Source organism: Mycteria americana, chromosome 7 (assembly GCF_035582795.1).
Source record: "Mycteria americana isolate JAX WOST 10 ecotype Jacksonville Zoo and Gardens chromosome 7, USCA_MyAme_1.0, whole genome shotgun sequence".
Lineage (NCBI taxonomy): Eukaryota > Metazoa > Chordata > Aves > Ciconiiformes > Ciconiidae > Mycteria > Mycteria americana.
Window position 1 is genome coordinate 27,608,231 of NC_134371.1, and position 12,907 is coordinate 27,621,137.

Sequence of the window (12,907 nt, forward strand, 5' to 3'; positions counted from 1 at the left end):
ACAATCATCTGTTATAGAAGGAAATGATAAACAATTCCAATCTAGGTAATAAACATGGCAGATTTGCTTAAAGTAGGCTCTGATTTCACAATGAATATGGGCCACTATCAGATTACAAATTAATTAAAATTATTATAAATAAGGAATTATAAATACAGCTAAGCAATTCACAATGGCTATTCACTACAGAAATGCGTCCCAGACATACTCCTCTACTAAAGCAGGGCACTTTTGTCTGAACAGAAGAGGAAACAAGCATGTGATAGCTCATTATCCATTGAATTAATTCCTTTTTGCAGATTTGCTGTGTTCAGCCTAACACTAGTTATTTGTCACTGTTTGGAGTGCTCTGATGTCACTGCCTTCACACTCAAGGCCATCCCAATTAAAGCAAAGCTTGAAGAGTGGGAACTTTATGCAGTCATTCAGTAAGCAGACAACTGTAAGAGGATGTAAAGCCTCACAAGCTTTAGTCCTTCTTCTAGGAAAGCAACATAAATCAATGCTCTGGCGCCTTGTCTGTCCTGCAGGCAGGCAAACAACTCACCAGCAAGATAAGTGTGAATTTCTCTATTCACCCTTTTCAGAATATTAAAAACAACCTCTCCTTAAGCTATTTGAAACTGTGCTTCTTACTGAACATCTTCCAGAACTACCGCCTGCTTTTATTTTGGTTTTGTATATATTTATTTTTTTATTATTACCTAAACAGGATTTACTGTAGTACATGAAAATCCTTACTTCTTCAAGTACTGTTGACACATGAAAAATGTCTATCAGAAATGACAACATCTTATGGTACAGTTTGACTGGCACCAATTGAGAACATTTACATTATTAAGAAGCAGCCTTTACCCTGTACTACCATTTCCTTTTTAAGAAAGAGAACAAGAGCAGCTGTTTTAGAAGTGTGCACCACAGCTTCAGAAAATAATTGATTCCCTCCTTTCTCTTCTCTCCTGCTTAAAAGCAAAATTCCTCTCTACAGTCAGTCCAACTGGGGAGGGGAAGAAGAGAACTATTTAATTTTAAAAGTTTTCTATAAATTATTCATCAGACAAACACATCCCCTGGACAGCATGCTGCAGTTTTAAAGGCCAGTGTTTTACAATGCACTATGGCAAGAAACCACAACAGTTCTCAGGAAAGCAGAACCTAACGGTCACTCACCCAGGAGTGGACACTCCCAGATTTAGCACCCTGCATCTACAGGTCTTAGTCATAAACTTTGAGTCACATTTAGAAAAATATGAAGGAAATTCACCTTGTGTTGGCTCTTATTATAAGAAGCACCCATTCATGACAAAAGTTACTCAAATCCGATGCAAGAGAAACATTTGGAGGGAGCAAACTAGAGACCAGATTTTTTTTTTTAAACAGAGTTGCAGAAATACACTAAAGGAATTTATTCCACAGCGCCTTTTTTTTTTATCCATAGATATTCTAGTGTAATCTGGTAAACAAGTCTGAAATGTCATCTAGGTCCCAGGGCAGAACCAACTTTACCAAAAGCATTCATAAAAGATGTTTTCCCAATATCACCATAAAATCTTTACCGGATGGAAGTTTCACATACTTCCCAGGTAAGTTATTTCTGGACAAATCTCATTTTGACAAAATTCATTTGCTATCTATGACATTTGTCTGTTCACTCAATTTAACTCAAGTTAAGTCTCGTTAACAATACATCAGGATGCCTGCTACAAGTCTGTTTGCTGACAAGTTTTCTTCTGGATTCAAGCCTTCCATGCTTGGTCTTCTTCCAGGGTAGCGTTTCTGGAATTCCCCCAAAACCCCTCAAGCTGTCCTGCTGTTACTGATGAATGGAAATAATAAACTTTTTCAACAACATTCTTGGTTTTAGCTAATCAATAACACTAAACACAGAGAGGGGAAAACCCCTCCAAACTTCCTATGTGTTCAGTCTTCTCTGAGGAATAGGTTCCTTGTTATATTTGAGGATGAGCTTATAATCAAATAAATCACTTGTACTTTTCTGGTATTTACAAGGAACATGTGCTTCCATAGAGTATCTGCTTACCCAAGGTGAGGTCCTCCATTCATGAGGTCAAAGACTTGGGCTGGATTCAGTAGCTGTTTGAATCTTCGTAGAAATTTTACACCTTGGTTGTCTCCACTTTTTGAGTTGACAAAGACCAACAAAGGGCTTGTGCAAGAAGGGGGACAAGTAGCTTTCCAGAAACCTGCCAAGGAAAAGGGAAGGCAAAGGGAGGAAAAGCCAAGAGATGTGAAGCTTCCCATGGAGATGGAGTGAGAACAAAAACACCCCACACCCCAGCACAGCTATGAAGAAGCTAATACTTTCCTCGTGCTTATGGCACTCACTGGGTAAATGCCAAATGCGCACAGCCCTGAATCCAGCACGAACCACGCCTCATGCTGCCAAATGTCACACTTATCTCCTACCAGTATGCCAAAATTTTCAGCTTCCCCAGCCCTCCCAAACTTCTTCTGCAATATAGTTGTTCTCAATAAATTTTAACAGCTGCAGCTCAGCAAATACTGACGTTACAGGGTAATAAACTGCATGCAAAAGCAAAGCAAACAGTTCACTGCCATACTTCAGCAGTATCTTCCAGTTTGGAATTTCAGCAACACCAAAAAGCAGAATCTTCAGTTGACAGAGTCTGGCATTAATAGTGTTAGCTGAAGGGACTGTGACTGAGAGGAGGAGAAAGAAGGCACTACTTACTAGTAATACTTACCATCTGAATCAATGCTGTTAAGAGCAGTAGGAGGAATGACAGACACTTTGCACAGCCCAAGAGGGCACTTATTTGGCAACAACTCTTTACATGCTGTGTGTACCTGAAAACACCACCGAAAAACATCTATTCAGACTCTTTTAGGCACTGTGGTATAACTCATAAAGCCACCCAACAAGAGGCTGTAAAGGAAGAGTAAGAAAGGAAGAGGGGGAGCATCCAAGGAAATATCAATTGATAAAAGTTATTTTAAGAATGATCTAATCAGAGTCTTCTACTAATTCTCCTCTTTCCATTAGTACGTACTTTTTCTGCCATTTGAATTTATGAGACTAGCACTTTGAGTGCTAGGAGGACCAGATAACAGATGATGTGGCTTTAAGAGCCTTCAGGCATTCTGCTTTCAAAATCCAAGCCTCAGTTCAAAGATTAAAAGTAGCAACAAAAGAAAAAGCTGGGAATTCAAGAAAACAAGAAAGTAAAAAACAAAGCAGGAAGACATGAGGGACATAAGAGGTAAGAGAAGAAAGGATTAATAAAGCCACCCAAAAAAGGAAATACAAAGCAGAGTAGGGCACTTCAGTCATTCCTGGTACATGAAGACTGCAAGACAGAGGGTTTGCTTGGGGTTTAAGCTCCCACCCCCCACATTATAAACACGTATTTTGTGATACTTCTCTTATTAATCTTATAGACAACTGGAAACATAGCAAGGTCTGCATCACTGCCGTGGTTAGGCAAGAGAAACCTATTGCAATGGGAAGGGAAATTGCTATTATTAAAATAGCTTAGTATTCTTTATTGTCCTTTTTTGTTGTACCTTTTCAAGTTGTAGAAATGACAAATAATGGCTCCTTAAAATCCAACATCTCCCATGCCTGAGGCCTTGATTCATAACTAGTGTAATTAGATTCTTCTATGAAAGCTCACTATCAAAAGAAAACGAGCTTGCAGAGAAGCCAGATACTTATTTCAGGTCTTACTTTTATGCATCACTGTGATACTTTTCAGCACAAATTTAAATTTCTATCTCTTGCAGGCTGTTTATCATCTGGAGAAAGAACAATGAAGTCCTTCATGGCACATACTGACAGGACAGTTAGAAATTTTGTTTTAAGTAAATGTCATTAAAAGAACACACCACAGAGCTGATCAAAGACGATCCTTTTAATGAAATGATCACATTTATTCAACTCACCATGGCTTTGCACCAAAGGCAGCGCCAATCTTGCAAACGTAGGACACTGCCACAGGTTTTATCACACACAGTGCATTTGGCACTCACAGGCAGGTTTCCTTCCAACCACTGATGTGGCATCGAGATCTGCAAATGGTGCAGAGGGAGAGAAGCAATATGGACTTTCCAGAGTGCAACTCAGGGGCACAGGATGCACCGTGGCACTGAGACATACAGAGATGCAAGACTTTATACGCACTGTTTGAGGGCAGCAAAGGCCACTTCTAGAAAACACCTGAGGATCTCTTTTGGCATTTTACATCACGCTTAAGCACAAAGAGACCAGGTGACTCGCCCCAGGCTACCCAGGAAACACACACTTGCATCAGACATCCCATATGCTAAGGTACTGTTCCAACCACTCATTTATCTTTCTTTTGCCAAAACTCAGACCAGGTTCCAACTGCCTCCAATTACTTAACCTCAACTCCCCCAGTCCATAGCAGGAGCCTCTTCCTATTAAGGAGTCCTCGCTATCCTGGTTGGACTTGTCACATAGAATCTCATGCTCTGACAGTAAACGCCTTTCCCACATCACTAACGCATAAAGGCAGAATCTGCTATTTGTACAGTGAAAAAAGCTGTAGAGCACATGCCAGTGCTTCCACATCAAGATAAGGCTGGAAGAGTTAAGACTTAACACCTACCCCATCTTCATCCTCAATGATATCCTTCCCGATAGAAGCCAGAGTTGTCCACTTGCAATTATTGGTTGCCCGCACAGCACACCGCTTGTGGGCTTTAAACTTGCACACTAGAGAGGAAGAGAAGAATATATTAATCCTGCCTCAGAACATATAATGTGGCAGTCTGTGCAAAAGCTTTCCCAAGTGACCATATTTGGCTCCAGAAGAAAGCATGGGCGCACACTACCCTTGTCAGCACTGCCAAAACTATCAGCTCTAAGCATACTGAGTAAGATGAGCTAGCTATTAATTCTTGCCTTGTCACTTTTGCCAGTTGCTTGTACAAAGCTTAGTTATCACCTTGTTAAATTTGACATGATTTACACAGTCATACAGTCCTGCATCCTTTTACACAGTGTGGGTGTAACCTCATTCACGCTAGAAGTATGAGCTGTGTACAGCCAGGCATATCTGCTATGCCAAAGCTGAAAAAGAATAACCTCCTGACATTCAGACACTTAACAAGGACGTTCTTACAAATATGATTATTCTTATGAACAGGAGTACTCTTATGAATATTCTATCTGATACCTCAGAAGTAGGTATCAGATAGATACCTACATGCCTCTTCACTTCAGAAGCATGATTTTAATAAGGGATGGCAGTATTTGTGTATATGGGAAAAAAAAATCAGCTATATTCCTATCAGGTCCAACATTAAAACCAGCATGAAAACAGCATCACATCTATTATACTTTTACAAAATGCCAAAATCCTGATCTTGACTTCTGCAGGAAAATTCTCTGTGAAGCCAAAGGGATTCAGCAGCAAAGGGTTTCAGCATCAGGTCCAGAAAAGACCTCCAGTCTCATGCACAGCCTGTAGCTCTCTCAAGTTTATTATGCAGCATTTTTCTACATCTTTAAGAGGAGTGTTAACAACACTCCTCTTAAATTATCTCTGGAACATGGCATTGAGCTATAAAATATGATGCTCCCAAAACAGGAGACAAGAAAGCATGCTTACCTTCACATGAGAGCCCATGGGATGTGACTCCAGATAATGCCTCCCGACACACATTGCAGTACGTTGGCCGAGCATGTGAACAGGCGTACCAGTTATGCATCCCTGAGAAATGGTCCATGCTGTACTGGGTAGACTAATAGAATAAATGTATTACAGCAAAGTCTAACGTAGAGCAACAAGACTTTTCCTTAAAACAAAGACTTGCGCACAGCAGTCAGGAAAGGCAGAAACAGAACACACATACTAGGGAAAGAGTAGGCCACATGCAGTTTATACACAATAGCTGCAACTCAAGAAGGTCTTTAAGCCAGAAGAGACTACTTGAAGAAGAAGCCACACCTTCATTCCTGCTCCTGTCCTACCTCCCATCCTCGTCTCACTGCAAGCGTGTGTAGGGAAATGAACTGGAGAACTTATCTACTGCAGAATTGATCCTTCCCTTCCCCATTTTTTTGTTGGATTAAGTTTTCAGCAAGATCAGTTCCCCAACCTGGTTTATTGCATAGCAGAGGAATGCTTGTGCCAGCATAAAGGAGGAGACAACAGGGAGACAAGCAACAGAGGGGGGAAAACACAAGACAGCTTCTTTTGGTGGCAGTGCTGGCCTAACTACAGCCCCAAAAAGCAAACAGATGCACTGAAGTAGGCAGAATACCAAGCAGGCAAGACATGAATTAGGACAGGGAGGATAACTGAAGAGTGAAAAGACAATGGGATGGGAACTGTGTTTCAAAACCTACCCATACTCTGAAATGTGCTCTCAAAGTTACCAAGGGAGAGTACACAAAGCCACAGCATTCTTTGAAGAATCACTTCAGTGTATTTGGGACAGTTTTTACAGAAGCCCTAACACTATACCCATTATAGTCAATAAAAATTACCTCTATTAACTTCACTGGAAGCTGACTCCAATCTCAAAACAAGCTGTTATTTAGGAGAGAATGCACAGAGTGCAAAGGAACACATTTTCCTATTACCTCAAAATGTTCACGGTTTTGTACAGTCTTCAGTGCTGCAATCCAATCTTCCATCTCTTTTCTGTTATCAGCACAAAGGATGAGCTTCCGACATGGAGTGATAATCTGAAGCGTGAGAGAAAATTAATGGTGTGTATTCTGGGCATGTCAGTGAGAGACAGCAAGAGAACACATTATTACTAGTGTAGTCTATTGAAGCTATTTTCAGAGGCAATGAGCTGCGCAACAGAACAGAAGTTATTTGCACCTTTCAACCATGTTTCTCTTCCACCGTGACATACCTTAATTCCTTCATAAATGTACAGAACCACAGAGATTCTAGCTGTCATTCCCAATACCGAACTGAGTAAAGAAATCTCTCAGACCCAAATAACACAAATCAAGCACAAAGCAGCAGAAGTTAATATATTACATGTGCAGAAGTTGCGTAAGTTTTTTTTAAGTACTTAACAACTTTTTAAATTGGCAACAACATTAAAACATTTTGTTAACACCATAATATACCAGTTTCTAGCAATTAATAAATTAGATAACATGCTCTGTAACATCATACTAAAAACCTGTTTAGAGTCATGACAAGCGGGAAGAGAGGAGGAGAGGAATCAAACAAAATAAGCAACCTAGAAGAGAAATCACTGTATTTTGAACCCTCATGTTTCCTGAGGACTTGTTCTACATTTATTACATAAAAGATATTCCAACAAATGTCCCACTAGCAGCCTGAGGTTGTGGTGAGTTTGCCTTCCTTGAAAAATACTCTCCTCGGTGTTCTTCTACCCTGAGCTAACTCCCATGCGTTAGTTGCCCTATGTTAAATAAACAGTTCATTTTTTTAACAAACCAGTAGAAGACATGCAGGGTGGCCGAAACTCTCCCCTGCCTAGGAAGGCAGACAGGTCTCTGTGTAGCCTACCACCAATGTTCTCTCCTTTTGTCAGATGGCGGCAGCAGAGAGAAATAAAAGCTCCTAGCTCTTCAGAGGACCACGTCTGCTGTCCACAGGGCTGCCCATTCAGCTGGGGTCCAGACTCGACTATAAATCAACATTATTCTTCTTAAGACAAAAGTCTTTCTTCCCCACAATGTAGTCATCTTATCTTACTAACACTGTCTCCCTGTGCACACCTCTGTACTGATTTCCATCCAACTGACTTTTTAAATTAGACCAATATTGAAGTGTTTGCAAGATCTGGGTTTAAGAAAAGCTGCATTAAGGTTGAGCACCATTAACAAAAATCAAAAGGCTCCCCTTTATGTCAACTCTAAAAACTTCCAGCAGCCCAGACTCTCCTGTGCCCCTCTACATTTTGTACATTTGAAAAAAATCGTCTACATCATCTGCTTTTCCAGCAAGTTGTACCTTAACATCTGAAACAACAGATTAAAACAAGCTAAGATTGTGTCAGGTTGATGAAATCTGTGTGGCTCTTGCAAGCACGCAGCCAAAGTTTTGTTAATGAACACTAAAAACCCACACCATCACCCCAATACATGACCCCTGTTAACTACCATTTTCCAGTGTGTTTCTTGCTTCTCTCATTATGATTCATAAAACAGATTAAAAATAAAAACCTCTGAAGTTGAACATGAAACTGTTAGCTGATACTGGAGTGCATCAGTGCATCCACTAAGAAATGTGTATGTAATGTCAACAAAAAAGATACACTTGTAAATTTCTGCTTTATTTTAAGCTCTTCAATTTTCAAAATATATTTATTTTTGTAGGACAGAATGCAGCATTCACTTGCAGTAACACTAAGTTTACCCAGAGGCATTACCAATACCTAAAAAAGGGTGCTACAGACACATTAAGTAGGCAATGAATGGAGCTAAATACCTTTTTAAAGCAAGGACTGGCCATTCACATTAGAAACACAGTTTTGGCATGGAACATTCTATCTTGGACAAAATGACCTGATCTGTATCAATTGTAAGCAAACAGAAATAAATATTTACAATTTTCTAAAAATAAAACTTTGAAGAACTCCTTCCCTCTTCCCTGACTTTTCCTTTAAACAATTCCAGCTCTGATAAAATTTATTCCCAAAGAAGGTAATCACAGGAGTCTTTATTTTCCTCGGGAAAGTAGAAAAGTGGGAGGTTAACTGTATTTCCATCAAAAACTCTGCTATGTAAGAAAGGCTACCCTAGAGAAACCTTTTATGGAGCATGAAACACTACTGCAAAAATCAGTGTGAAGTTAGAGAAGAACAAGCAGCATCTCTGAAGTCCTGCTAAGAGGAAGCAGCTTTTTCCCTGGAAGTAAAACCAAGTTCAACCAATTTGTTCAGACAGTGCAGGGCCCCACTTCTTTCTGGCAGCAAAGCCAAGAACATCTATAATTGCATATGTACAACAGTACCCTATGTAAAGTCCAAATATCCTAGGACGAAGCATCCAAGGACCTTTCATTGCTTTAAAACCAGCCAGTTTTTATAAGGAACTGCCAGTTCATTCAACAAGCCACTGGCACACTCTTGGGCAGTGGGGAAAAACAATTTAAAATAGTTGGTAAAATTAATTTTTTATCATCACGATCACATTTCAGAACACTCTTATTCAGTGCTGTCCCTTTTCCTATTTTTCTCTCTTTTTTGGAAGAAAAAAAAAAGGCAAATGCAAAGTACACAGTATCCTTTTTAAATCACCTTGGTAGACAGGAAATCTAAAATACTGGCATAAAATACAGAAATGCAGACACTCCTTTGATAAGAATTAATTTCTGAGGCTACTGACTTCCTGGATCACTGGGGAGAATGTCCAATATACAAAATCACTAATTCCTTCTTAAGTCACCTACTGCATCATCTTAAAAATCCCCACATTCAGTGTTGGACAATCCTCTGTTCAAAGAACAAAGTTAAGGTGCATAAGACAAGATGACAAATAAAGAGATCAAGAATATTTTCATACTTGAATCATCCAAAGAGTCACAGAATTAAAATAGAGGGTCTATTGTGTAACTACAAAACTGCAAATAAAATGTAACTTTGTGCAAGATAAATTTATGAAGAGCATCCCCATTAGTCAGTTCTAAAGCAACATTTGCGTTGGGATTTAGTGGTATCATCAGAGAGGGAAATAAAAGAATACAATCTCAAACCTCACTCCTATTCTAAGGAGGACAAATTGGGACAATTCAAGCTTCACTGTGAAGGACAGATAAGATTTTAACGTAACTAGTGTAACAATTCTTTGGGGAAATTAAGAAACCATACAAACCTGTTTTTCTGATTAACATGCAGTGGTGTTAAGTTAAACATTTTAATGAGGATAATTAGGAATCCAGAAACATGTTAATAGGGACATTTCCTTCGCAGAGTGGTTCAACAGTTCTCGCCCTCCATACAGCCTCACACACACAACAGCCAACACCAGGTACCTTGTGAGTGTAAGACACTCCTGCTTTCCCTGCGCTGCAGGCAGCCGCTGATCTCTGACCTGTGCAGGCTGATGTGCAACAGGCACGCCACAACATTGGTCCTGAATAAGGGCAGAACTGAGATTAACAGAAACATGCTCTCACTCACAGGGAAAGAAAAACACTCATCCTACCCCTTTTACCTCCTTCTACTTGAGCTGGTAATTCAACTCCAGGCATCCACCTGTTGAAGGATACTAACAGAGGGTGAAAGGCTATTACATACACTGCACTGTCTAGATGAGACCGATGATCAATCTAACGTCTCACACACAAAAAAAAAAAAAAAATAAATAAATTCTTGTCATCTCCAAAAGAAGCCACAGCAATCTTCCCCCTGAAAAGCTGTCCTTTCCCAGCCAAGGAGCCCAGGGTGTTTGCTCTCAGCTACAGCCGCAATGAGCCGATGCTCTGGAACACGAGGCTTGGTTATCCCTGTTGGCAAATGTGGCTAGAAATGAGCATGGTCCAGCTATTTTTTATGTTCCGGCTACAGCTTTTGACTAACATCCTGGAACAGTATATTCCACAGGATGACGACGCACTAGGTGAAGTAGCATTTCCTTTTATTTGTTCTAAATTTACAAAGCAGTAATGTCATCCAGTGACCTCTTGTTCTCATATAAACGGAGAGCACAAAAACAATGATCTGATTGCTTTTGAGTTAGGATGGGGGCTGCCTTGCTAGGAGTTAAAAAAACCACAATAAAAAGTTTTAAGACTTATTTATAATCTCATACATTTTTGGCCTGTTTGGGGACTGGCAGAACTCTGAGTGTTCCTGCCCTGAAACAGCTCAGAATTTTATCTAGATATGAGTAATTACATAAATTAGAAGTGCTTGTTCTTCCTAAAAAGGGAATATTAAAAACGAACACACTTTGATCCTAAATGCTATTGAACTGTGGTTCTTTAGATTTCACTCCTTACTAGGAAGTGGATGCCCAGATATCCATGTGCCCAGAGCTCACCACATGGTGAGACCTATTGAGACCTAACCATGAGACCATGTCTAACCATTGAGACCATGGTGAGACATATTGCGACCTAACACTGACCAACAAAAGAGCTCAACAACAGTCATGGGGAAAAAAAAGCTGCCAATCCCTCTAATGAGTCCTGAAGAGCCGTAAGGATGGATTGGAATGGCAGGAAGGTTTAAAGACATTTCAAATCGGGACACAGCTTAATTCACAAACTCCTCACTGCATTATGAAACCCCAGAAATATCTTTTGCAGGAATTATGGTGGCAATCAACTACCCACCAGGTCAACCCTTTGCAGACAGTTATGTGCCCTCTATGCAGATGAGCCATCTCAAGTCTATTAGAGAAACTCTCAATTTTCAAGCTTGCTCACTCTAAACCTAAAAAAAATCTAAATCTGAACAAAGCCATGCCTTCATTGGCTGTCTTGTGCAAATACTGATGCTCTCCTCACACCTCTCCAAAATTTAGCTTCATCTCCTTTCTCTCTTCCTCATACAGCACATGCCCTCTTACCAGCTGTTAACGCCCACCCCTCATGTTGACCCACACTCCCCTGTCCAAAACTAACACCAGTTTACTGACATTTCAAATCAGGCCAGCTGGCAAACAACAGAGCCAACCAAAGAAAATTCATTTCACATTCTAAAAATGGACTGGATGTCCCTGGATGTCCTTCCCCAATGAACAGCTGTGAATAACTGGATTAGAAAGGCAGCCCAAAAAAGATTCCTTATATTAGACCAAATTTGAAATAGAAATCTGCTACACTTCACCCTTTGGTGTTTTGCTGCACTGAGCAACCTTCCTCCACCCAACAGCCGGAGCATAAACTTCATTCTCTGGTCTTGCTGCCACCAAAGACAACTTTATAATCTCTGCTCACTTCCTCCTTCAGCATTTTCTGGCTGCCCAGAAACTTCTCAGCAAAAAAGTGACAGTCTGGCCAAACATGCATTGGGACTGTTTGTTATCAGAGTAGATCTGGTGAGCTCAGTGACCACAAAAGACAGCAAAACAAGTTAAGATCACGCTGGCCCAATCACGGAGCTGGCTGAAGAAATGCTGTGGGGGGAGATGGGGCGGGGGGGACATACAACTTTGCTAAATATAGTTTTTCTGATGTGATATATTTCTCAGAGTAGCCAAAAGCGGGTGTATGAGAACACCTGCTCGTTCTGACTGCTTCCTTTTACTCACATCCTGTTCAAATATAGTCTTACGTTCAAAGGTGCTAGCCATAAATCCTCCAAAGAGATCCTGGATTATTCTAAACAGTTGACGATTTGGGTACAGGGACAACAGGAATTTCTGGAGCTCAAAAGACCTAGGAATTGCAACTAGAAAAAATAAAATAGCTGCGAGAACGGTGCTGGTGCAGGCAAAAACTTCAGCTTGATCACATATGGCAAAGGCGGGGAAAATGTTCACCATCTGTAGCTAACTGCTACGTCTGCTTTTGTATAGTGGAGTAAGCTCTTGATATCCAGAAACTCAGGAAGGAAAATTGGGTGAGATTATAATGAGGACCCAGCCATTTTATCCACTTCAGCTCCTGTTCCAGCAACAGCAGTAGTTAAACGAACACTGGTATACATTAAAACGTTCATCAGCAAGATTCATAAACCAGCGAAGTCACTATATGTTTCAAACACGACTGCTGAACTCACAGTTAGGGCAAAATGGACTAAGTGTGGATCAAGCAAGTGTTACTCCCCTCAGCAAATACACAAGGTTAAAAAGAAGACTGCACAAGGTTAAAAAGAAGACTGAAAAAGGGAGAAGAAAGGAAAATGAAAGTATGAGTTTCAGACTCAAACCAGTCCTTTACACTTAAAATCTTAAAAGCCTGTCTCATTGATGTCAGCTTCTGAAACAATCTTGAGCTGAGCATCAGGCCAGCAAAGC

At 40.3% G+C, this 12,907-nt stretch overlaps 1 protein-coding gene across 10 annotated transcripts in view; it reads right to left on the reverse strand.

Moving 5' to 3' along the window:
• The window catches only part of DGKD (diacylglycerol kinase delta), a 60,200-nt gene that overhangs the window by 21,207 nt on the left and 26,086 nt on the right, over nucleotides 1-12,907 (reverse strand). For 9 of the 10 annotated variants that reach the window (XM_075507508.1, XM_075507510.1, XM_075507509.1 and 6 more), the window contains 6 exons: nucleotides 6,593-6,697; nucleotides 5,616-5,748; nucleotides 4,611-4,717; nucleotides 3,925-4,050; nucleotides 2,727-2,829; nucleotides 2,042-2,204 (listed from right to left, as the gene is read on the reverse strand). In XM_075507508.1, coding sequence (XP_075363623.1) covers nucleotides 2,042-2,204; nucleotides 2,727-2,829; nucleotides 3,925-4,050; nucleotides 4,611-4,717; nucleotides 5,616-5,748; nucleotides 6,593-6,697 — 737 coding nt within the window. Of the gene's footprint in view, nucleotides 1-2,041; nucleotides 2,205-2,726; nucleotides 2,830-3,924; nucleotides 4,051-4,610; nucleotides 4,718-5,615; nucleotides 5,749-6,592; nucleotides 6,698-10,239; nucleotides 10,451-12,907 lie in introns of those variants that run through there. The other variant, XM_075507517.1, reaches the window with a different exon arrangement.